The sequence below is a fragment of the Esox lucius genome, chromosome 13 (genome assembly GCF_011004845.1).
Source record: "Esox lucius isolate fEsoLuc1 chromosome 13, fEsoLuc1.pri, whole genome shotgun sequence".
Classification (NCBI taxonomy): domain Eukaryota; kingdom Metazoa; phylum Chordata; class Actinopteri; order Esociformes; family Esocidae; genus Esox; species Esox lucius.
Window position 1 is genome coordinate 33,013,939 of NC_047581.1, and position 27,075 is coordinate 33,041,013.

At 44.8% G+C, this 27,075-nt stretch overlaps 1 protein-coding gene across 7 annotated transcripts in view; it reads left to right on the plus strand.

The window, feature by feature from the left end:
* The window catches only part of grid2 (glutamate receptor, ionotropic, delta 2), a 351,085-nt gene that overhangs the window by 178,184 nt on the left and 145,826 nt on the right, over nt 1–27,075 (plus strand). For 6 of the 7 annotated variants that reach the window (XR_001198414.4, XR_001198415.3, XM_013136897.3 and 3 more), the window contains exons 3-4: nt 17,411–17,695; nt 26,712–26,917. Coding sequence is in view for 5 of the 7 variants with exons in the window: in XM_013136897.3 (XP_012992351.1) it covers nt 17,411–17,695; nt 26,712–26,917 (491 nt within the window). In the remaining 2 variants the exon portion in view is untranslated. Of the gene's footprint in view, nt 1–16,406; nt 16,444–17,410; nt 17,696–26,711; nt 26,918–27,075 lie in introns of those variants that run through there. The other variant, XM_013136898.3, reaches the window with a different exon arrangement.

Genomic DNA, 27,075 nt, shown 5'->3' on the forward strand with positions numbered 1-27,075 from the left:
GATTGGAAATAAAACAAAAAGGACGACAGTTGAAGTGTTGAAACTGAGAAATTGAATTGTTTTGGGATAAATAGATGCCCATTTTGAATTTGATGCCAGCAATACGTGTCAATAAAGTTTGGGCCAGTGTTGGACCATGGTTTTGCATTGCCTCTTCTTTTAACAACACTCTGTAAGCGTTTGGGAACTGAGGAGACCAATTGCTGTAGTTTTGAAAGTGGAATGTTGTCCCATTCTTGCTTGATATACCGTCGGATTTCACCTGTTCAACAGTTCGGGTCTCCTTTGTCAAATTTTTTGTTTCATAAGGCATCACTAGGTGACAGGTCTGGAGTGTAGGCAGGCCAGTTTAGTACCCGAGCTCTTTTACTATGGTGCCATGCTGTTGTGATTCGTGCACAATGTGGTTTGGCATTGTCCTGCTGAAATAAGAAAGGCCTTTCCTGAAAAATATGTAATCTGGATGGCAGCATATGTTGCTCCAAAACCGGTATATATTGTTCAGCATTAATGGTGCTAATCACCCATGCCATGTGCACTAATGCACCCCCATACCATCACGGATGCTGGCTTTTGAACTGTGCGCTGATAATAAGCCTGGATGGTCCCTCTACTCTCTCTCTTCCGCCTGGAGGACACAGCGTCCATGATTCCCCAAAATAATCAAAAATGTTGATTTGTCAGACCACAGGACAGTTTTCTACTTCGCCTCATTCCATCTAAAATGAGCTCGAGCCCAGAGAAGGTGCTGGCGTCGCTGGATGATTTTTATGAATGGTTTCTTCTCTACATGGTAGAGTTTTAACTTGCATTTGAATGCTGCGATGTACTGTTTTCATAGAAAATTATTTTCAGAAGTGTTCCTGATCCCATGCAGTGTTTTCCACTACAGAATCGTGTGTCTTTTTAATGTATTTTTCTGAACAATTTAATGATTTTGTGTACCGAAGATGATAAGATCCCCAAACATTTAGCAATTTTACGTTGTGATACGTTATTTTTGAATTGTGGCAGTATTTGCCCAAAAAGTCTCTCTGGAATGATCTTTTAAAACCAAATCATGTTACTGACCTGTTGCCAATTGACCTAAATAGTTATGTTATATTCCACCAGGTTTAGGTTTTTAACATTACACAACATTTCAAGTCTTTTGGTGTCTCTGTCCCAACTTTTGCCAGACTGCACAAGCAGAGCCGGCCAAGATGAGCGAATGTCTCTTAATGACTGACTGACTAACTGACTGACGGACTGAGTGACCAACCATTGTTAAATAGTGGACTGCCACATAGTCGACCGGGGTTCATTCTTGCCACAGACCGAAAGAAGTTGGCATTATGATTAGTTCAGGATAAACAAAAACTTCACTGGCTACAAGCTTCGGTAGCTATGTTACAGTAAGCCTAAAATAAAACTGTTTACGGGTATATTGCGACTATTTCTGGTGGATTTTGAAAAAGTCAGTTATCCTCACCTATATTGATATTTATTGTTGCAATGTCATTCATGAATGAAAGAAAAACAAACGTTGTTTACCATGAAATTAAATAGCTTTGGCAGTGTAAAGTTAATATTCGGTCTCGCTAGCATAAGAATTGCTCAATAGTAGTTATTTAGATACTAGTAAGCCTATTATTGGCTAATAAGCTGTTAAAACGGCCAGTGGCAAAAGCAAGTTCAAAGACCTTCATTGTGGTGGAGGTAAACTTAATAAGAAATGTTAGTCAGATTTGATTTGAGATTCAATAATTGCTTTCGAATTTACATAGTAAGGTAGTAGTTGACTATTCAACTGTCATTGTTTTCAAAAGCAACAAACCAGCCATGGAGTGATTGGAGTCATTGTTTTCATTACTGTATAGCTATTAGCTAGCCATCCACAGTAAACTCTTTCTGATTTAACACGATGAATGTGGTGTAGCGACCCTGTTAAACCTGTTGTTGGTTTAGTAGTTAATGTACAGTAGGGAACTAGCTTCAAGATTGGTGAAGTTTCGACTAATTGGTTTAACAATGCAGAAGTATTCCCGACACCACATCTCTGACCACTTTAGCTTATTGGCGTAGTGGTTGAAAACATGGTCTGTCACATAGGAGACCCCAGTTCAAATCCAGGGAGGGCAACAACATTCATCCGGGCCGGCCGAACTGGGCTTGCCTGTTTCTTTTTCTTGTTTTGAAACGTGTTGCTGGCATCAAATTCAAAGTGAGCATGTATTTCTCAAGAAACAATAACATTTCTCAGTTTCAACATTTGATATATTGTCTTGGTACTATTCTCTATTGAATATAAGGTTTAATTGGTTTGCACATCATTGCATTCTGTTTTTCTTTTCATTTTGTGCAGCATCCCAGCTTTTTTGGAAATGGGGTTATATTTGTTTTCTGATGTACATTGATATTATACCATGCCAAATGTATTCGGGCACTCCATGTTAGCTGTGGTAGATTGGCTGAATAACAACCAATCCTGCCTTGTTGTTTAATAGATTTATATTTTCTTCGTTATGCACCTTAAATTGTGGCGTTTGATGTACCAATTAATTAGTTTGATGAGGATTATAAGGTGGGCTTTAGTGTTTTCATCTGCTTACAGTGATGGGATCAGGAGAGACATTCCATCTCAAATTAATTGAGAAACAAAGGCTTTTACACCCACATCTTTGATATATACAGTATCTCACAAAAGTCAGTACACCCCTCAGATTTTTGTAAATATTTGATTACATTTGTTCATGTGACAGAACACTGAAGAAATGACACTTTGCTACAATGTAAAGTAGTGAGTGTAAAGCTTGTATAACAGTGTACATTTGCTGTCCCCTCAAAATAACACAACACACAGCCATTCATTTCGAAACTGCTGGCAACAAAAGTGAGTACACCCCTAAGTGAAAATGTCCAAATTGGGCCCAATTAGCCATTTTCCCTCCCCTGTGTCATGTGACTCGTTAGTGTTACAAGGTCTCAGGTGTGAATGGGGAGCAGGTGTGTTTAAATTTGGTGTTATCGCTCTCACAAAAATGTGACGGGTGTACTCACTTTCGTGAGATATTGTGTATATATAAAACATTTTAACCTCATTAACCTTGCTGTAACTTAGCGGTTTGTAACTATAGAAACCGCCGCGAACATTTGCAAGGGCAGATGTCTCGATCCGTTCATTTAACGGCACATTATTTAACATGGAATGACCTAGGAACTTTGCAGCAGTGACTCCTTGTACTTCTATTGTCTGGAAAACCTGGGTCTGTGTTTAGACATTCAAAATATGCCCAAATCAGCGTATATATATCCTTATCACAATGTGCTCCGCTTACACAAGCTTCCTAACGAGTGGCTCGGTGAAAACAGGGGTTTTTCATGTAGGATGAAATGCCAAACAAACCCCCACCCACCACGCCGAAGGGGATAGAGACGCTGTACTGTTTCATCGGGAAGGTACAGAAGGTATTGACACAAGGAACAATGATATCTGCACTGAGGAACCCGCTTGCCTGCCTGTTGGAGATGGGTGTACCGAGCCGGAGAGGATTCATCTATCAAGCTCCATTGTTGATGTGGTTTGCTCGCACACACAGACCCGCTGTGCTCCACCGAGGAGAAGGAGCGCACGGAGGCTCTGGCATTATGTCACTGGGATTACCTGCCCAGGACACAGCTACAGCCTGAGGAGAACAGGTGCCCCGTACCCAGAGTCGAAGCCCTCCGCTCGGTGTACATTCATTAAAGTGGGTTCCTCCAGGGTTCTCATGGTTCTTAGTGGAACTGCGCAGTCATTACTCAAAGAACCCCTTGGAGCTCTTTCGAGGTTCTTAGCCATTCGTGGAGAGTTTATTTGACATTTTATTGTGGAGGGGGTCAACTTATTTGAATATTTCCCTTTCTTCACGTTTGACCTATGGTGGGTTTCTTTTTTGTGAGTGTAATTCCTTTTTGCGAGTGTAATTCCAGTTGTGTTCAGTCTTTATGTAATAAACTGTGTGGCCAGTGAACAAGCAATGCCGAATATGATGAGGGCCTTGTGTGAGTTGAGAAGCGTTGACTTAATCAGTCAGTGAATCTCTGTTCTCTCCTAAGGGACCCACAGTTGTTCCTGAAGCAGCACACTTGATTGAACATGTCAAGCAAAAACACCCATGGCATTGGCAATATATTACCACAGACCACAAATTAAAATACTGGATGTTTTCCCCATAAAGGTTTTAGTGTATACAAACTATAAAACATGTTTCCCCTGTATACACCATCAGAAAGGGGTTATCACCAGAGGGGAAGACATTTGTTGGTTCAAAATGTTGAGATTTTCTTTGGTTCTTCATACAACCTTCTTAAATGGTTCTTTATTGTCCCTTACATGTTTCATTTAAAGACTGATTATTGTGGTTTTTTACAGCACCTTTTAATGTCATTTTTAAATAGCACAAAAGGGTTCCATTATTTTCAACAACCAAAGAACCTACCTCTGGGATTGTTTATAGAATGGTTTAGTGTCTAGTGGGCCCCAGGTGTTGACCCCAGGTACGTTTTCCAGTAAACATCACAGATTGGACAAGAGAAAGGTGATCCTATGTAGGCCTTTTCACACTGCATTGTTCTAAGACTGGCCCTGGGTTAGCTTGGCCTGTGTTCACACACGAGATGTTGGCCCTGGGCTAAGGTTTAACCCTGGGCTAAGGATTCACACTTGTATTCCTAAGCCCTGGGCTAATGGACAAATACGACACAATACCATTTTACATTTTATGGCATGTGAATAATGTTACAGTAGCCTACATCACTGACACGTGATCAATGTCACACTACCATGAGCAGGGCCAGCTAGCCCCAGGCTAAGGGTTGTGCTAGCCCACCCTAAAAATATGCAAGTGTGAACACTTGCTTAGCCCTGGGCTAAGGAGGCTCTTAGTCCTGGGCTAAGGTGCAGTGTGAACACGCCTTATGAGTCACAAAAGATCCAAATGGCACTTCAATACTACTACCAATGTTGCATTCTAGTTTACAGTACTCTTTTTAAACTGCTGCTATATACAGTGTTATGTATATTATTGCTTTATTCTCTTGATATATTTTGTTTATGTCTGTAAAAAAACAATTATCTTCTTAATTGCCATTCCATAGGTATAGTGTGCTATGCCACCATTCATAAGCTTATTGCACTCATATGTATCTATAATATTAAATAACTCTACCAATTGCTGCTAGTTCACACTGTTATGTATATTACTGCCATACATGCCATATCTAAATGTTCAATAATACTACCCAGATTGCTGCTATATCAATAATTCTACCCAGATTGCTGCTAGTTTACAGTACTCTTTTTTTCTTAACTGATGCTAGTGTACAGTGTTATGTATATCGTTACTTTATTTCATAATAATTTTCTGTTTAGCTATATTTTTGCTTATATACTCTTCTTCTTAACTCTTACTACGTAGTTTATCGTGTGCCATGTCACCAGAATTTCATTGTGCAGGATGACGCGGTGTTGTTCGGTGCATTTGACAAATAAACCTTGAAACCTGAATCGTAGCCTAACTGTATTAACCAAGGTGTCCCCGCTCTTAACATAGCTACCTAATCATCCCCAGCTTCCTGTTGGCTCATTCCTCCCCCCTCCAGCCCCCGTAACTATTCCCCAGGTAGTTGCTGTAGATAAGAATGTGTCCTCGGCCACCTCGCCTGCGAATGTCAGTGTAAATCACAATTAAAAACGTTTTACCGACAGTCTGCTGTACTCATGGTTCCTCTGTATGTAGACCCGTAGAGGAACGAGGAGGCCAAGGAGACGTGCGTTTTCGAGGTGGTCTGGTCTCCGCTGGTTAATTACGTGTGTCGTCGACAATTATTGGAAAGCGATGAATGTCAAGTTAAACAGTGTTTCTCTACTGTATTCACCTACTCTGGGGCATATTGTGGACGGGCTGTGTGAAGAGACTGCATTGAGTAATCTGCTGCATCGATCCCACAGCACCGTTACCTCACAAACACTGATCTGTAGAAGTAAGAAGTGATAGGAGGAGTCCCACAGACAATTCTCTTACCAATAAACATGTTACCAGCAGGGTGCCTTGTTTGGCATTCAGTGGGACAAATATTGAGAAGAAAGAAACCCACCCTTAAGGAAATGTACAACACTTTCAATTATACTTTTGACAAGAAAAGCTTTTTTTAGGTGGAAAAAGGTTGACTGCTGACAAAACATCAAGAAGTACATTTGTTTTTCTCGAGGCTATATGGAAATGTAGAGAGAATACAGTTGTAGAAACAAATTATTGAAATAATCCATAATATGTGCACCTAGTTGATTTTACTAGTCCTACCAGGGGAGAAAACATCAGCTTCATGCATTTTTATAGTGTAGTTAGCTTTAGTCCTAATCTGTTTTACAGTGTAGTTAGCTTTAGTCCTAATCTGTTTTACAGTGTAGTTAGCTTTAGTCCTAATCTGTTTTACAGTGTAGTTAGCTTTAGTCCTAATCTGTTTTACAGTGTAGTTAGCTTTAGTCCTAATCTGTTTTACAGTGTAGTTAGCTTTAGTCCTAATCTGTTTTACAGTGTAGTTAGGCTTTAGTCCTAATCTGTTTTACAGTGTAGTTAGCTTTAGTCCTAATCTGTTTTACAGTTTAGTTAGGTTTTGTCCTAATCTGTTTTACAGTGTAGTTAGCTTTAGTCCTAATCTGTTTTACAGTTTAGTTAGGTTTTGTCCTAATCTGTTTTACAGTGTAGTTAGCTTTAGTCCTAATCTGTTTTACAGTTTAGTTAGCTTTAGTCCTAATCTGTTTCACAGTATAGTTAGCGTTTGTCCTAATATGTTTTACAGTGTAGTTAGCTTTAGTCCTAATCTGTTTTACAGTTTAGTTAGCTTTAGTCCTAACCTGTTTTACAGTATAGTTAGCTTTAGTCCTGATCTGTTTTACAGTTTAGTTAGCTTTAGTCCTAATCTGTTTTACAGTTTAGTTAGCTTTAGTCCTAATCGGTTTTACAGTATAGTTAGCTTTAGTCCTGATCTGTTTTACAGTTTAGTTAGCTTTAGTCCTAATCTGTTTTACAGTATAGTTAGCTTTAGTCCTAATCTGTTTTGATTATCTTAATATAATGCAATATATAAAAAATCCTGAATGAAACTGGGCAGGCAGCCTTAATTGTTTTCATTTTTTCGTGGCTGCCACCCCATTCTTAGCAGTTCAGTGCCCTAGCGTGGCTCTGCCTCACCCCTGGCTGCCTCTGCTTGAGGGTTAGGGTTGTTGTTGAACTGGGGAGATGAAGGCAGCAGCGCTGGGTGTTATGATGCAACGGCACGCTGCACCACTTCCAGTACGACACAGCAGTGTGCCTAGTTAATTAGATCAAGTCATCCTCTCCTCCCATCCTTGTAAAACTCCCGGCCCTTCCGCCTGGTCTCAAGTGCCCATGTGCCCTGTCTGTGGTGTTCTCTATAGGAGAGCAGAAAGGCTGTTGAAACAACTGGGTCTGAGTAGAGCCAGAGAGAGTGAAAAAGAGAGAGAGAGGGAGAGGGAGAGATGAGAACAAGAATGAGAGAGACAGGAGAGTGAGTAAACAAGAAATAGAAGAAAAAGAGAACGAGAGATAGTGAGAAATAGAGAGAAAGAGATACAGTGTAATTGAATTAAATAAAGAGAAAGACAGAGATGGAGACAGCGAGAAAGAGAGAGATAGCAACAGAGATGAGAGCGATCTCCAAGTGTTGCTGCTGTCTAATCACTCGTCTCTCAAGTCGTCGCTGACAGCCGCAAGCTGTGGACTCCTCTGCCTGGGTCAGAGGTCATCTGTTGCATTCTGGGTACTCCGGGACAGGTACTGCTGGGGCGTTTCATTGTGAAAACGGCACCTATTTCCCTTGGGCCGCGTCTCCACGTCAGTTTGATTTGTTTGTTCGGGATGGATGAGCCGGCACACACGCTCAATCACACACTCACGCCGGTACGCATGCAAACTTAGATGTGGTAGGACTTGATGGCACAAACACATTAGGAGATTTAACAGCCCTTTTTCATAGTCGCATATTTGCATATTATTTGCATTTATGACGGACATAAAAGTAAACATTTTAACATGCAAATAAACATGCGCACACTGGCATTTACTCACACATACAAACAAACACACGCACACGCATGCACGCACACACACACACACACACACACACACACACACACACACACAGGGAGGATCAGGGTCAGTTTTATTGAGGAAGCCAGCAGATAGTGAATAGATGCTGAGTGCCACGAAGGAGCGCGTTAATAAGCGATATCTCTCCTTCCTCATATTTCATAATTCACAGAGAGCCGAGAGAGACAGAAAGGCCATAGAAAAGGCTTCCCGACTGCTCCCATCAATGCAATGTGTTACCGACCATGACACAACAGGACACACTATCTCTTCGTGGACAACCCAGTAGGCGTCCATGCGCAGCACTGTGGCTGCTTTGAAAAACCCCAGCTTTATACTGTAATATTTTATAATGGATCATTTTTCAACTTTCACGGATAGTAGCTGAAGTAAAGGCTTTGCGAACCCTATAATGATGTGTTTTGTAGTGGTCTTCATATTTTTTTCATAACGGTTTCAAGGCAACTTTAGCTGTGTGTTGATTGAGAGACGATTTGTTTGTTTTCCGTTTGTTTATTTGGGAAACATCATGCTGTTTGATTACGCAAATAAAACATTTGTTAATTCAATTATGAATAATCAGGGTTACTGCTGAGTTGTGGAGTAGTTTGAACAGATTTTGTTTTAGCTTTTCGACTCGAAGCAGATAGAACCATCGGCACCCGGCTCATCCTTTTATTCTTCGGAGGACACAGCCATCTGCCACCCGATCCCGTATCTGTATTCTGCTCATACACCATTTCTTCCTCTCCTCCTTTTCCTTTTCTCTTTGTCTTTTCTAATAGCTTTCATTTTGTTGCTTTGTGTTTGTCTCTCTCTCCCTCTGTCGTGTCCCCAGCCTCATCCCGCCGCCCCCCCCCCCCGCCTCGTGGTTTTCACTGTTTAGTAAAGTCCTGGTATTACTGCACTGGAGTGAGAATCAAGCGTTCCATCAAACACCTTTGTTTTTCCACCGAGAGGTATTGACTTGGCTGTGTTTCAGCTCCGATGCGTTTTCCTTCCCCGGAAGACCAGTGCTTCTTGTTATTCATCAGTTTTTTTTTGCCCAGGACGTCCAATCCAATAGCTACACCCGCGTATCGCTGGTGATCAGTTCCAGGAGTGCAAGAGGCCAATAGATTGACATGGGATTGGCTTGTTGGATGGCTGTGGGCTCCGCGGGGAATGATGATGTCACTGGGGGTTTTGTCTGTGGAGACGCGGAGACACTCTCAGTTTGAGAGGGATCGTTGGAGCTGCACCACTGGCGAGCTGCCAGTTGACTGAGGAGGTGACGTCTCATACATAATTACACCACACCATCTCCTCGCCCCCCACCTCTCTCCACACGCACACACCTCCTCTCTCCTCTCCTTCCCTCCACCCTTCCCCTCCTCTTCCCTCCCGTCCCCCTCCTCCTCCGTCCCTCCTCCCCTGCCCTCCGTCCCTACTCATCTCCTCCTCTCTGCTGCGCCCCATCCCTCACACCCCCTCCTCCGTGGCTCTGCCCTTCTCCTCTCCAGCCTCCCTTCTCTCTCTCGGTCTCCTCCGCTGCTCTGACCATGTTTCAAATCAGTGTGCAAATATGTCCCTTGGAGCAGCCGCTCTGTTTGAAGAGTTTTCTCTCGCTCTCTCTCTCTCGCTCTCTCACTCCCTCCCTCCGTACTCTCCATCTCCCTCACACCCCTTTCTTTTTTTCAAAAAAATGATTTAGCCTTTAGCCAAAAGCTCTTCAAAGCCGTCTTTGTTCTCCTTCTCTGCCTAACCCTGGCATGGTGAGTCGTGCTCTCCTGTGTCCTCCCTGCCCGCGTGGGCGTCTGCCGTCTTGTGATTCTGCCCTCCGCCCCCCCCTTGGCGCTGCGGCCCTGCGTGAGCCTGAAAGGGGCAGGAGGTGGAGGGATAGACGAGGGACCGCGGCGCCGTCCCCTCCAGCTGTTGACTTGGACAGGTAGAGACAGGAGGGGGAACGGCCATATCTGCTCAGTCGCCAGCTGGTGCATGGCCGGGCACAGGCATGCTTCAGAGACGACTGGGATTGGTTTTTATTTGTTAATTTGGATCCCGGTTGGCCCGACGCCGTGGCGACAGCTCGTCCTCCTGTAGGTGTAGAGAGGAGCTGTTGTTTAATGTAGTCAGTGTGAGGAAGTGGGCTGACGTCAGGGTTGGGGCTGTTTGAAACGCCAACGTGATGGTTATAATGGAGCTACTTTTAGTGCCGTGCTGTTTGTTTGGACTAGGATCCAGGTTTTCTTTGGGTTAGGTTTCCACCGTGGCCCGGCAACACCAGGTAAAGGCCTATGTTTCTGCTACGTGTTTATTGAGCATTGTTTAGACCGACGATGAAGAATGACAATGATCACCTGGCCCTCCAACACAATCAATTTCAAATTTGCTTTTCTCATAGGTGTGTGAGTACCATAAATGCTGTGGATGTAGCAATAACTTCCTGATCTTTATCTGTTTCTTCATCTCATATTTATTCATGAACGGGCAGGCTACTGGTGAGTGGCCGGGCTGATGAAGGGGGGTGGGGGGGGGGGGGGTATGGAGGCTTGGTGGAGTGGTTAGATGTTTGGCAGGTGAGAATGAGTGGGGGGGGGGTGGGGTAGTGGCTGAAGAAGATGAATGGAGGAGAGAGGGATGAGGAGAGGGAGGGATGAGATGGAGCCCAAGTCTCTAATGACTCATGGGTAGATTCCACCCACGGAGGAGCGCTGGAGATTCACTGTGATGAATGACTCAATTTTAACTGCTTCAATTAAAAAAAGAAAGAGACTGTGCTGATTTAGTGGAGAACCAGTGGAACCCAGCACAATACAACTTGACAGAAACTATAAAATACAGAAAGAGTGAAAATAATATACACATTTTAGAAATGGATTAAATTCCCCTTAAAACCTTCATAGAACATTTCAAATTAGTAATTTAGCTAATTTCTCTCACAGGTAAATCCTACCATCTATGGGGAACCCATGGTCCTATTTTAACTTTTTCGTTTGTATCCCAACCTCGCCGAGGCTGCCCGTCCCATCCCAGATATTGGGTAGACGTTGGGTAGATATTGGGTAGACGTTGGATAGATGTTGGTTCCATGGCATGTGCAGAGAAGTAGGTTTGGCCGAGGGAAATGTTCACTTCTCCACTTGTCATTTCAACTGGATGTCATGCACATCCTCAATAAGAAAGCCGGCTGGATATCACACACATCCTCAATGAGAAGGCCGGCTGGATATCACGCACATCCTCAATAAGAATGCCTTCTAGATGTCATGCACATCCTCAATAAGAAGGCCAGCTGGATGTCACGCATATTCTCAATAAGAAGGCCAGCTGGATGTCACGCACATCCTCAATAAGAAGGCCAGCTGGATGTCACACATATTCTCAATAAGAAGGCCAGCTGGATGTCACGCACATCCTCAATAAGAAGGCCAGCTGGATGTCACGCACATCCTCAGTGGTCATTTATTAATCAGTACTTTCAGTGTGAAGTAAAGGCTTCGCGCAACGTGCAATACTGATTATTCAGAGAAGGCTCTCCAAGCCAAGGTGACAGTGTTGTTGGCCAGGTTGTTGGTCAGGTATTCAGTCACGCGAATCATTTAGATGGCAGTGCACCCAATCAATTCCCCTTAAATATGAGTAAACAATTGATGAATAGGTAATTATGCGGTGTGACAATGGACTGGGAAAAGGAGCGAAGGAGATATCCTGCTGCCAACCTCTCTGTGTCTGCGATGGGTCCGACGCATTGCCTCCAATTGCAAGTGGTTTCTGGTGTTTATGACGGAGAAGTGACTCCGTTCCCCAGTAGCAGGCATGAGCACGGGATGATTCTCAGAGCAAGGCAGTCAAGGAGGAGGGCGAGGAGTTGCAGATCCCTCACGCAAAAGTGACAGCAACAAAAGCCTCGGCTATAAAAAGGAAAGCTCTGGAATCTCCAGGGAGACATTCATCTTTTTCTTTCTGTGTGCTCAACGGCGTCAGGTTTTAGCAGAGACTGAGTGTTAAGTGTTCCTCTAAGGGAGTGGGGCTGGGAGGAAGGGAAGGTGGGCGGAGCACCAAACCCAGGGCTTGCTGTTATCATTCAACTGTTCATTTCTTTTTTTGGACAGTATTTCATCTGGCATTCAACTAATAGTGTGTGAAACGGTGTCATTTTTGTCAACTGTTGATGGATGCAAATGCACACATGAGCACCGCCCCACCACCACCACCACCACCACCACACACACTAGTGGAGTCTACTGAGGGCAGCAGTGATCAAGGGTGGATAGCTCTGTCTTCAGCAGAGCATGTTATTGAGCTCTCTTATGTACCCCAGTCTGGAGGAAATGGGCCATTTCTGTAGAACAGTCTGCAGTCTCTTCAGCCCCACTCAGGTATGACTGCAGCATTAGGAGCGGTTATGCGTGCACACCTAGACACATGCGCGCGCACACACACACACACACACACACACACACGCACAAAAAGCACACACACTCGTTGGAACAAACTCTGAAGGTTAACTGGCAGTGTCTGGACAGTTCTTTACACAGCTGAAGAATGCAGTGTGTTGGGTGCTGCAACCTTGACACTTTCTCGGTGAGCTGGTCAATACGGTGCGATGATGAAAGAAAAAGGTCAGGCCAATCAAGCCAAGCTTAAAGAGTTAGCAGAGTGCGTTAATGAAAGTGGTCAAGCCAAGCTTAAAGAGTTAGCAGAGTGCGCTAATGAAAGTGGTCAAGCCAAGCTTAAAGAGTTAGCAGAGTGCGCTAATGAAAGTGGTCAAGCCAAACTTAAAGAGTTACCAGAGTGCGCTAATGAAAGCCAGGTTAAGAGGCCCCTGCACAGTGTGTGTCAGGCTAATAAAGCGCGTTAAGAAGTGCATAAAAGCACGCTGTCCAATGACAGGACGCCCCTAATGAGGAGTGTTTGCACGACTACCGCCACATGTTGAATGGAATCGTGCTACCTTCCTGTCAGCCAGACGAAAAGACTGCGTAGCACCCGAACATTCGAGCCCAGTCTGACCCAAGCCCCATAAGCTGTCCAACAGAAGTGTTATGATCCAGATTCCTCTGACGATAATCGACAACTGATACACACCGATCAGCCATAACATTATGACCACCTGCCTAATATTGTGTAGGTCCCTCTTTTGCCGCCAAAACAGCCCTGACCCGTCGAGGCATGGACTCCACTAGACCTCTAAAGGTGTGCTGTGGTATCTGGCGCCAAGACGTTAGCAGCAGATCCTTTAAGTCCTGCGAGTTGCGAGGTGGGGCCTCCATAGATCGGACCTGTTTGTCCAGCACATCCCACAGATTCTCGATTGGATTGAGATCTGGGGAATTTGGAGGTCAAGTCAACACCTTGAGCTCATTGTTGTGTTCCTCAAACCATTCCATTCTATTTGTCAAATTGCGACTGATCACTGCATTGCTTAGGTGCTCAAATTATTTTTTAAGTGGACAACCGCTTGTGCATCCAAAAGCGGAGCCTCTTGAAGTGATTGTTTTACACTGAGACATATTTTATGGGTGAAGTATAATCATATTTCATATTTCTGTGCATATGACATTTGACCTGTGGAAATTTATGAAAAAAGGTCTACTAAGCATATGTTGTCAGGAAGAGGAAAATATGCATGTCAGCAATATTAATCAATAATTCCACTGAATATATTTAGTGGGAAAATTGAATGAAATGGGCGAAGAGATGAACTTCACGTTGTAAAAATGCTTAGCCTTGAGAATAGGCATGTTAAGTCAAGTGGATGCTAAACCACAGAAGCATTTATAAAGCACTTTCATAAATGTCCAGCATCTTACATAATTTAACAAGTTAAAATACTCAATTGTAGTAGAAGAACACAGGACTGGTTAGTATTTTATTTGCACAGATAGCTTCTGGACTAGGAACTTGAATCCCATAAGTAGAATAAGCTGCAATTAGGCTATCCTCACTGTTAAAGATTTCCTGTATTCAAAATGTCCAAACAGCTTTGCTATAGCAGGCTCTTTGGTTCTAGTGAATTTCTAATTAATTATTAGGTCTTGTGATTAATATACAGGACAGATTCAGCTTTGATCTATTTCAGTTTACTGAAAGAGTCCCTCTGTTAAGTGACCATTTTCTACAGGATGTGTACAAAAAATTAGCCATAGCCCAGTATTAGCCTTAGCCCAGTATTGGCCATAGCCCAGTATTGACCCGTACCCCAGTATTGGCCATAATCCAGTATTAACCCTAAGTCAGTATTGGCTATAGCCCAGTATTGACCCGTACCCCAGTATTGGCCATAGCCCAGTATTAGACAAACGGCAGTACTTTTCCACGACTTTAAACCAAGGTCACCCACTGCACAACTGGCTACTTTTACAGAGAGTGTACCTGCACTACAACCAGTGTCTCAATGTCTGAAGTTGGAACCCACTCGTGGTTCCACTTTCGTAGATACGTGAGGACTAGCGCTTTTTGTCCAGGTCTTTGCAGTCCCTCCTGAACAAACACACGTCAACCCCTGGGCAGAGATCAACTTCCGGACAGCGGGTCAGCGTGGCTGCCACAGTACAGTCCTGTCACACGTTCTAGGGCGGTAGGGATCCAGTGCTGGTGCTGGAAGCTGGGCCTACACTGCCCGATTCTATGGCAACCTACAAGGTAAACACAAGTTATATGATCCAATACTCAGTGGGATCATGCAGTTCCCGTTGATCGCATGTGTGTCGTTACAAGAGCACGGCATGATGGGACATTTATCCGATTAGGAATGCATTTAGAGTCTCAGCACATGAAGGTGTTTCAGCTGACGAATAAGAAACTGCATTAAGAAGTGCCATTGTGTAGCAGCTTCAGCTCATTCAGGAGAGTTCACTGTGCAGTTCTCCTGCAGCCGATGAGGAGGAGGAGGGGAGGAGTGAGGAGGAGGGGAGGAGGGTGGGGAATGGGAGGGAATGAGGAGGGAGATAGAGAATGAACTGATACGTCAGACCTTTAGATTTTAGTTTTTTTTGCTCAGCTAGTCTGGTTCTGGCCCGGCCCAAATCAATTCCTGAAAAAATCCGGGCCCAACCAGGTCTCGTTTGGTTCGGGATGAAATTGAGTACTCTACCATTACTTAATTAAAGACATACTCTTTGAGGCAGTAATTACACTTTTCTAGCCATTGTATTATTCCTCTATAAGTGAAAAGGGATGTAACAATCGCAGACTGTCCCTTTTAAATTAGAAAATGGCATGTCTTTGATGCCATTACTAATTGAATACTGAGAACCCCACACAGTCTGTTTGATATATTATTATATATTGTAAGATGTATTCATTATTCAAAGGCTAACTTTAGTGCAGCCTTCAAGAGTATTTCAACTCTTAACTTTAAGATGATCATTTTTTCATAATACGTTTTTGTGAAGTTTTACAACACGTCATCATTTTGCACGTTACATAAGTGTATTAATAAGAAATGTGTATTAACCTTGGTACTGTGAACATGCTGACCTGCCCCTTAGTTAGAGAGTGACAGAGAGAGACCGAGAGAGAGGCAGAGTCTGAGAGAGGGAGAATGAGAGAAAAAGAGGGAAAGAAAATTAGAAATATTGCAGGAGAGAACTAGAAAGACGAGTAGGGAGAGAGGGAGAAAGAGAGAGAGAGAGAGAGAGGGAGAGAGAGGGGTGGACAAAGCATTGAAGATAAGAGATTTTGAGTGAAAGAGAGTGATATGTGTGTGTTTATGTGTGGTGTGTGTGTTTATGTGTGTCTGTATGTGTGTGTGTGTGTGGTTGTGGTGTGTGTGTGTGTTTGGTTGTGGTGTGTGTGTGTATGTCTGTGTGTGTTTGGTTGTGGTGTGTGTGTGTGTTTGGTTGTGGTAGTGCCAGGGATGGTAGGAGTCCAATGACACATTCCTGCCCCCAGTGCTGTGAGTTTCCTTTCTCTCCACCTCTCCTCTTTTCATTCTGCTTTTCTCAGCAGCCTTCCTGTCCCTCCACTCCAGCACGCCCCCATCTGACACTTGTGTTTTTCTGCCAGAGTTGGCATATTACTCTGCGTCGCGGCGCTGCTCTCCAGTCCATGTTTCACCTTCCCAACTTTCTGACAGGAAATCCAGCGGCAGAAGTGAGACGAATGTTGCTGTCTGGCACCGCCGTGCACCCTGGGACATGGATGGGTATGGGTGGGGTGGGGGGGGCAAGGGGGGGGGGGGCAGGCATTTTGGGGGGCGTAGCATTTGGGCGAGTTGTTTTGTCTGCTTTTCTGGCGGGCGGGACCACTAGAGGACACAGGGATGTGATGAAGGGACACAGGCGTTAATGATGCTCACTGATCATGGGTCTGTGTGACCAAGAGGGTAGGTGAGTAGACGTGTGCGTGCGTGAGTGTATTCTACATTTTGTGGACAAAAATAAACTTTCAGTTCAGCCGTTAATTCTGAAAGGTTGAGGTTTCGGGAGTATGTTAAAATCTCCTAAATGTAACAGCGTTCCATTACCGTCAGTAGCTCGCTGTTTTAGGGAGCAAGTAACGTCCTGAAAACAGGATGCTGCAGTCTGTTTTTCTGTGAACTCTCTGGTATGTAAACTGTGTGTGTGTGTGTGTGTGTGTATGTGTGTTAGGTTGTGCTAGTGTGTGTGTTCCGGCAGTAACGAATTGCCTGGTTGTCATGGCTGCAGCATTATCACACGTCTTAGGACTAATTTGTTTTAAAACAATCTCTGGAGTGGAAAGAATTATATTCACACTTTGTCAGTGCGCTCATAAAATGATAAATTAATATGATACATTTTGTTGGCAGCTCCTGATTACAACTTTAATAATAATAATCCAGATTCCTGCAGTACGTAAAGCCTTACAGCTAAATCTATTCACAACGCCACAATGTAATACACTGTATATCTGTACACACAGCAAACAAAGGGTTCCCTGATGGATCTTTTAGGAGTTCTTTCAATTGGAACTGTGAGGGAACTCAGTTGAGTTTTTTTTCAAAGAATCCCTTTTTAATGGTTCCTTGAAGAACCTTTTGTGGTGCATTTCTGAAGGCGGTTCTTAAAAATGTATTTTTTTTTTTTTACCATGAAATGAAGTTCATTGAACTACTCTTTGAAATATACTCTCAGACCATAAAAGTTTCCTAAAAGTTTTAATGAAAAGCCTCTAACGAATCCTAAAATATAATATTGGAATTTTTACAGTGAGATGTCAATACTATATTTCTTGTCCTTTCACTCAGAAACTAACAACTATCAATCCCCTACCTCTTTCCCTCCTTTATTCGCCCCTCCCCCCCATCTCCTTCTGTCTTTGTCTCTGCCCAGCGTGTGAGCTGATGAACAGAGGCATCCTGGCTCTGGTTAGCTCCATAGGCTGTATGTCCGCGGGCTCCCTGCAGTCCTTGGCCGACGCCATGCACATCCCGCACCTCTTCATCCAGCGAGCCCCGGCCGGCACCCCGCGCTCCAGCTGTACCCTCGCCAGCCGCAGTCGCCAAGACGACTACACCCTCTTCGTGCGTCCTCCAGTCTACCTCAATGACGTCATCCTGCAGGTGGTTGGCGAGTACAGCTGGCAGAAATTCATCATCTTCTACGACCAGGACTACGGTAGGGCTTGGCCTACGGTGGCTTTGTGGACCGAGGGCTTGACCTGAGGTAAAAATTGCTGTGCTCGTGAACAACTGATCTCGCCTTTTTTTTGCCACGGTACAGTTGGAACGGTCCCAAAAGAGTCAGACTCCGCCCACTTGGCTCCGTCGGCAGTTGAAAGCAAATGCGCAGCGTATTTGATTGATTACAAATGGTGTGTGAACCGTGGTCCGCTGGGAAGCCTGGGAGGAGGTTCGGAGAGTAGAGAGTGGGAGGCAGGCACTGTAGTTGATATCCATAGGGAGGGATTCAATGATGTATGAAGATATGTGATGAAGATCTGATGGACTCTCAGCATGGCAGACATTAGCGAGCTAATGGATAACGACCTGAACTCTGGAACCCTGCGTTCTGGAGATGCAGAGTTAATGCGTCCACACTGTAAATGTCTCCATCAACCCTCATTTTGCTGGATTGTGTTGCCATGTTTGTGTTTGGGAAGGAGGAACTCATGTGTCTGTGTGTGTCGTTGCACTGGAGAAAAATAAAGAGAGATAGAGAGATAAATAACACTTAAATATATCTAGATGCATATCAGCCTCTCCTGTCCTCTCCTCCTCTCCTGTCCTTTCCTGTCTTGTCCTCCCCTGTCTCCTGCATTCTCCTCTCCTGTCTTCTCCTCTCCTCAACTTTCTTCTCCTGTCCCCTCCTCATCTCACCTCTTCTACCGTCTTCTGTCCTTCCTTGCCCTCTGTCTTCTATCCTGTGGTCTCCTCTCCTTTGTGGTGATCTGAGCTTGTTTCATCCCCATTCCTGTCGCCTGTCCCTATAGAGCCCATGACCCATGGTCCACTGCACCAGGTTAGAAGCATCACGGCTGGCTATGTAAGTGTTGCTCCCAGCAGACCAGCCAGTGGAGCCATCTTGGGTCTCATACTGCCAGTTGCACTGTGGCGTAGTGTAGTGCTTAAATGAAGCTCTGTGACTGGTCGCCTCACTCACGGTCCTTAAGCCCTAACATGGTTTTCATCAGTGAATCAGAAGATGGGCCTCCGAGGCATTAACCGTGCCAGTCTCTCTAATCCCCCTCCTCTTTGAGATGTAACACTGTTTTCTTACACATCAGCTCGTCCTCCCAAATAAACGGCTTCAGGGACAATATGTGTAAATTAAATTGGGTTAGCCAGTGTCCCCTAGTTTCTTCAGGTGTAGTGGCGCGTTCTGAAAACTGAAAACAGTTGGGGTTCAGTGTGTCTGAGTGCTGTGTGGATTTGGATTTTTCAGGGTTGATAGCTCTGTAAGATTTGATCACCCCTGTCACAGTTTTTCAGTCTGTCTTGCCTGGGTTCCAGAGGTGTCACTCCTGTCACAGTTTATCAGTCTGTCTAGCCTGGGTTCCAGAAGTGTCAACCCGTCCCAGTTTATTAGTCTGTCTAGCCTAGGTTCCAGAGGTGTCACTCCTGTCACAGTTTATCCGTCTGTCTAGCCTGGGTTCCAAAGGTGTCACCCTGTCACACTTTATCAGACTGTCTAGCCTGGGTTCCAGAGGTGTCACCCCGGTCACAGTTTATCAGTCTACATAGCCTGGGTTTCAGAGGTGTCACCGCTGTTACAGTTTCAGTCAGTGTAGCCTGGGTTCCAGAGCTGTGAGACTAGGCTACAGCCTGACCTACTGGGCTCACATGACCAGAGACTAGTCTATAGACTGACCTACTGGGCTCACATGACCATAGACTAGTCTATAGACTGACCTACTGGTCTCACATAATCAGAGACTAGTTTACACACTGATCTCCTGTGCTCACTGCTTGTCTTCAGTTGGATAGCATAGCACAAGACATATTATAACCGGATTGTACACGTCCCATGGGCCAAGACCACTGACACTCATCTGGGAAAACAGGTTAAAACCAGCATGTTTCTGGGCTCTGTGTAATGATAGCTATTAATTTCAAGGCCTCAGAAGCTGAAGGTCTCTCATTAGAAACATGGAGGTGAAATCCCAGTTGGATGCTGGATCCACTGTGGAACACATTTCGGGATGCCTGGAGCGGAGAACGTCCAGGGATCGATGACAATACATTGGAGGACCTGAGTGATTAAGTGGGCCTTGTTGTGGTTGGGGGTTGGTATTGTCAGAGTTGGGACGGAGAAGATTTCTTTCTTTGGGCCCTATACTAATATAGAAATCGAGCCATTGCAATGGGCCAATAGTGAAGATTCCAACCTTCTATTTGGAGGTATTTCTGAAATTACAAGCCTTTTACTGTTAGTCCCAGACTGTTTCTATTCTATGATTCTATTGTATTTAGTGTTCCCTGGTCAAAAGTATTTCTCTATATTCATCTGAAAATGTTTCTACAATATTCATATCGAAAGTCCTCTATTTTCATGTTTAAAGAGGTTCAATACATTCAGGGAGCATGTCTTTACTGTCTGCTTAAAAACTCGAGATAGCCTTCGAATTAGTTGAGCATTGGCCCCACTCTTTGCATATTCATTTTTTATGTACAGTATGCATTCTCTCGCTTTTATTTTATTATTTATTTGATAGAAACAATGGGGAAATATTTTACTGTAACAGCAGGGAACCAGATTGAAACCCCTAAAGCAGTGACCCATCCCCGCCAGTGACCCATCCCCGCCAGTGACCCATCCCCGCCAGTGACCCATCCCCGCCAGTGACCCATCCCTGCCAGTGACCCATCCCCGCCAGTGACCCATCCCCGCCAGTGACCCATCCCCGCCAGTGACCCATCCCTGCCAGTGACCCATCCCCGCCAGTGACCCATCCCCGCCAGTGACCCATCTCCACCAGTGACCCATCTCCACCAGTGACCCATCCCCACCAGTGACCCATCCCCGCCAGTGACCCATCCCCACCAGTGACCCATCCCCACCAGTGACCCATCCCCACCAGTGACCCATCCCCACCAGTGACCAATCCCCAGACACCTCTACAAAACCAGGACTACAATTGAGCACTTTTGCTTTGCATTATTAAGAAGAAAATTTTTTGTGTTTTCCTGCGACCTTTTTATTATTTACATAATATTTACATATTTATTTGAAATGATCCAAGGTAGCTCGTCTGTGCGGTGTCTGCTTTAAAATATATTTAGATCTAGATATTTACTGAGAGAGATCATAAAAGGCCTTGTGACAAACAAACACACCGGCAGTAATGCAGCAGAGTTTTTATTTTCCCCATAGGATTACTACTGTTCATATTTGAAATATTGTAAGCATCTCAGGAAATGTTTAAGTAGAACACATCTCAATACCGAAACATTATATTCATCGACATACTGCAAAACATCTAGTCATGCATTTGGATGCATGACTGCGAGTTTGACAAATCAAACCTACGGGACATGACCAACATGTGAACAATACAGAGCCTGAGCAAGTCAAATATCAGTCTTAATTTGAAGGGTGGTTAAAACTGTAACATACTTTGCAGTACAATTTAAAAAAACTTTAAATAAATACAGGTGAAAAAAATAAGTTAATTGAGGAACATAAAACTCACTGTCTGATTCTGTATATTGTCTGAGTCTTTAGAGATTTTATCGGAGTGTGAATAGCTATAGTTGGAGAGATAAAATAATAACATTGCCCCTTGGTGTTGCAAGCCTCATGCTCGACCAAATGAGCAACACAGGAGGCTTTCACTTTAGCCTCCCTTCTCAGTCTGGATGCTTCCTCAGCTAAGCCTTTCATATTTAGAGAGAGGCATTTCCCTTCCCAGGTGTTTGTGGGAGATTTATGGAGCGAGACAGCCAGGCACAGTAACAGCGTCAGGAGATGCTGCAGGGATGGAGTGAGGGAGCAAAATGCCTACAGTACACCTCACTTAATCAGCATGTAACACACGCACACAGACATCAACAGACACAGACACTCAGATGCATTAATTAAAGCATGCACAGACGAACACGCACACTTCTGATTCAGCACGCAGCAACAAGACTCACACAGTGCCATGGAGAAGAGCTAATGCACAATGCATTAAAAGATCATTTTATAATCTTCACCCGGCACTGCCAGGAGAGGACCAGGAGAGGACTACCCCCCCCCCCGTCCGCGGCGTCTGGCTCCTCTCTCAGGTTCTTCCTAGATTCTTCTTCTACCATACTACAGTTTTTCCGTGCCATTGTACTTCAACTTCTTGTTGCTGCCTGCTCTTCTGGGTTTCAGACTGGGTATCTGTGTAAGCGCTTTGTGCTACGGATTCTCTCGGCTCCCTAGATAAAGATGGAAGAAGCCTCCTGAAGACAAACCACATTGTTAGAACAGAGAGTCAGTCCTTGGTACCCAATAACAATACATTTAATACGCTGTGTTGTGCGGTAGAGGTGAGCTGTATTTTTGCCCACACCTGCCTGCAATTAAAAATAAACCATCCACAACTGGCCCCGGCTATGTGAATATAGGGAAATTCTAAAGCTCGCACCTGACCTTACACCCAAAACATAGAAAACACTGCTGTAACCGTGTTCTAGAAACACTGCTGTAACTGTTCTAAAAACACTGCTGTAACCGTGTTCTAAAAACACTGCTGTAACCGTGTTCTAAAAACACTGCTGTAACTGTTCTAAAACCCTTTTGTAACATACGGTAGTAAAACGCTGCTTTAACATACTGTTCTAAAACGCTGCCGTCCCAGTTTAGTCTCAGGGTTCAATAGCACCATGCTAGTCCCAGTGACTCCAGTGCGGTGTATTTATGCGTTTTTACTGTAACAACTGAATGTCAAACATTTTGCTACCGAAAACTGCTTTTGGACAGTTTCAGTTCGTTTGCTGTTTGCAGCCGTCCACCCCAGGAGTTTGCCTCAGAGCCTTAACACGGCAATACACTTGTTCTGCTAGAAATCTGGGACACAGTTCTCTCTTAGAGATTTGGACAAAATTGACAGGCGTGGGGAGGGGGAGTTCATATTGAAGGCTAGACTGCGTTGTCCCATTATGCATGCAACACCTCACACGTGGGTCCCCAGATGTTCTCCTGGACGTGGAGCTGCTGTGACTCACAGCTGCAGTGCATCGACCTGCTGTGGACTCTACACTGCAGACACATCTTCTCTCAGTGCTAATGATTATGGACACACTAACGCTGATTGTAATCACGGCTGCGTTTTCAGACAGATTGAAAGCCCCTCTCAGTCGCCCAGAGAAACACATCTATTTGTTTACTCCCCCCGGGCTGCAGTGTTTTGTGCTCATCTAATCCACGCACTGTAACCCTGGGCGACACCGACAATGTAAACAAAACGCATCGCCGTGGCAACAACCCAGGCATTAGGGCAACAACTTCTTAATGTCGGTGATTAATTACACACATTAGCTACATGCTTTTACATCTTCACTGTTCGATATCCCTCTTTCATTTGCTTTCCCTCTCTCTGTCTCTCCCTCACCCCTCCCCCTCTCACTCCCTCCCTCCCTCCATCTCTCTCTCCCTCCCTTTTCACCTTGAGATGCACCGACCCGTCCTGTTGTAAACAGCAGCAGTCCAGCTGCCAACCGTGTGGTGTTTGCAGCACCAGGCACCTCTGTGTGTCCCTCCCTCTGAGGGGTCCCAAAATGAAAACACAAGCTGGTGTGCGGAGTCCAACACCGCCCTCTCTCCGTAGTCGTGGCGACACATGGGCCTATAAGTAGAGACTTCCTGAATGCTGCAATGAAACCTCATCTGATTTTCCGCCAATCTGAGCCAGAGCACAGATGGGGCTTCTGACACTGTCTGCATCTCAATGGAATCATATTCTTTTTTTAGTGCACTGTACAGCTGTCTGTCTGCCTGTCGGTCTGTCTGTCTGTCTGCCTTTGTCTGTGTGCCTCTGTCTGTCTTCCTCTATCTGTCTGCCTGTCTGTCTGCCTCTGTCTGTCTGTTTGCTTGTCTGTATGTCTACTTTTGCCTTTCTCCCTGCAAACCAGTCTTTCTGTTGGTCTGCCTCTTTATGTCTGCCTGCCTGCTTGCCTGTCTGTCTGCCTGCCTCTGTGTGCCTGCCTGCTTGCTTGCCTGTCTGTCTGCCTGCCTCTGTGTGTCTGCCTGCCTGCTTGCCTGTCTGTCTGCCTGCCTCTGTGTGTCTGCCTGCCTGCTTGCCTGTCTGTCTGCCTGCCTCTGTGTGTCTGCCTGCCACCAGTCTTTCAGTCTGACACTTTCTGTCTATCTGCTTCCCTGTCTGCCTGCCTGCCTGCCTCCAGTCTGTCAGTCTGTCTGTCTGTAGTGCTAAACTTGATCCATCCCTCCTTTCTTCTGATTTGGTGTTATTAATACTATAATCCCAAGTGGGTAATTTTGACAACAATGTATAAAATATGAAGAAAATATAATAAATATTTTAAAAATTAATATATGTTGACCTTTCAAGACTAAAACATATAAAATATTTAAAAAAATATTTAAAAAATTAATATCTTTGACCTTTCAAGAACACAGCCAAATTAGGATTATTCTAATCGCATATATGACATTTATTTATTAGACCGAGTCAAAATGGCAGTACAGGGGTTTTATAGGCAACTTTGCAGGATTGGAAATCTTAGTCCCAAACTGGTCTTTCTTATCCTGTTAGTTAATTTCATTTGTGTCTTAATCAGTCCTCAATTAGAAGAGGATGGAAACCAGAAGTGTTTATTAGTTATTGCCTTCCTCTGTTTGGTGGATTACGTCCCTCACCATTGCTTTTGCTCAGTACCTTATGACAACCAATTAGTCAGTTGTTTTTTAATGACAGTGAGGCAGTGTCCTCATTTGTCCAAATCAACTGCGTAATTAGTTATCTACCATAAAGTATGTAATCCAAGCAACACATTAGCGCTTTCAGACTGAAAGCTCTACTTAATTTCTTGACACTGAAACCTAAACAAAGGACACAAAAGTAGTACCCCATGGAAACAAGTCACTCAGAGTCCATATAGAAAGAGCAGAGAAGAGAGAGCAAGAGAGAGGCCTTATCTAGAGGGAGCTGAACCTAGAAATGAACCTCTGAAAACCAGATGACCCCCACAGAGCCCCTTGAGAGCAGCACAGAGTTAGACACAATCAATCTGGAGAAAACAGAGACGGAACTATTTGACACACGAGAAGATTACCCAAAAAATTGAACACATTTGAATGCTTCCTTGCTCCTAACAGAGGACACGCAAATTAAGAAGAACCTTGACTATGCACAGACTCATTGGGCTTGGCCTTGCTATAAGTAGAGGCAAGCAGAGGCAAACCAAGAGCTCTAATTAGGTGACGGGCCGTGTGCACGCTGCCCACAAAATGAGGTGGAAACTGAGCTGCACTACAATTCAATTCAATAGGTGCTTCATCCGCATGAATAGATGATTGTTATGTAGCACTTTCTAACCTACTGCCATTTATATGACCAAGTTGGAGAGACATATTTCTCACAAATCATAAAGTCCAACCAAAAATGTCAAATTGAATCAAACAATTATAAACTTGCGTATTTGTTAGGCAAAATACAGTTAAGTGCAATCACAAACAGCATGATTTTGTCTCCTGGAAAACCAGCAATGTACCAACAACATGTAAACACCAATATTTATACCTTTATTTATTTTACCTCTTAAAATGTACACAGTGTTGCAAAATAACACCACTGCGTTGTGGGTGCAATGAATGTCAGATTTTCCACTTTAGATTGTTCATTGCTTCTATTAATTTGTTTTTATTTTCCACTTTGACAATATGAACTAAAGCACTTTAAGTTGATGAAAGCTGGTGGGGCTTGGAAGAGAGAGGGAGCTAGGGTGAGATAAAGAGGGGGAGATCGAACGGGGAAATGACAGAGAGGTATTGGGGTATTATCACAGTGAGAAATGGGAGAGAGAGAGGAGAGGGGAGACAGAGACCGTGAGGAGGCGGGGGGACAGAGACCATGGGAGGAGGGGGGAGACAGAGACTGTGAGAGAGAAGAGACACAGACTGTAAGAAAGAGAGGAGGGTGAGAGACAGAGACCATGAGAGAGAGAGGAGGGGGGGAGACAGAGACCATGAGAGAGAGGAGGGGGGAGACAGAGACCATGAGAGAGAGAGGAGGGGGGAGGGACAGAGACCATGAGAGAGAGAGGGGGGGGGAGACAGAGACCATGAGAGAGAGAGGAGGGTGAGAGACAGAGACCATGAGAGAGAGAGGAGGGTGAGAGACAGAGACCATGAGAGAGTGGAGTGGGGAGACAGAGACCATGAGAGAGAGAGGAGGGTGAGAGACAGAGACCATGAGAGAGGGGGGGGGGGGGACAGAGACCATGAGAGAGAGGAGGGGGGAGGGACAGAGACCATGAGAGAGAGAGGAGGGGGGAGAGACAGAGACCATGAGAGAGAGAGGAGGGGGGAGACAGAGACCATGAGAGAGAGAAGGGGGGAGAGACAGAGACCATGAGAGAGAGTAGGGGGGAGACAGAGACCATGAGAGAGAGGGGAGGGTGAGAGACAGAGACCACGAGAGAGAGAGGAGAACAGCCAGTCTGTCTCTGTGGTTATAATTCATGTTTTATTTACCTGTTCTGTGAGACAGCAGCCCACCTCACTGCTGCAGTGACAAATGTACTACACTAGTCTCAGTACAGTACCTTCTGTACGAGAAATGTTAATGCTCTTCTTATTATACCTTTTCTTTTTTACCGGAGTAAATGTGCCGAAGATAAAAGTGAATGAAAAATACTATGATTTTATAGTGCACTGTATACCCAATACGTATTAATGGCCGACGGTGAAGTGTGGTCTCCACTATGCTGTTTTATAGTTCCTGGATGGAGGGTCAGTGGGTTTATTGACACGTCTTTAATGCATAGATGAGTGCCTGAGACCTGCATCCCATCCATCAAACTGTGACCTGCAGTGTCTGGCCTGAGCACAATGAATGTGATGCAAATCTCTCCCTCCCTCCCTCCCTCTCTCTCTCTCTCTCTCTCTCCTACTCCATCCTTCTCTTTCTCTATGCTACTGCTACCCCCCCTCCCACCCGCCCACCCCCCTCCCACCCATGCCTTCCCTCTCCCTCTACGTATAGATATCCGTGGGATCCAGGACTTCCTGGACAAGACGTCTCAGCAGGGCATGGACGTGTCGTTGCAGAAGGTGGAGTCCAACATCAACATGATGATCACCAGCATGTTCCGAACCATGAGGGTGGAGGAGCTCCACCGCTACCGGGACACGCTGCGCCGGGCCGTGCTCTTCATGAGTCCCGCCACCGCCAAGGCCTTCATCACCGAGGTGACTGGGCTGGGATGGGGCGGGTGTCCGACCACACACACACACACACACACACACACACACACACACACAGGTCAGCATAGGGGTTCACATGTACACAAAGCTCAGGGAAATGCGCGCGACGCCACACACACGCGCGCACACACACACACCTCACT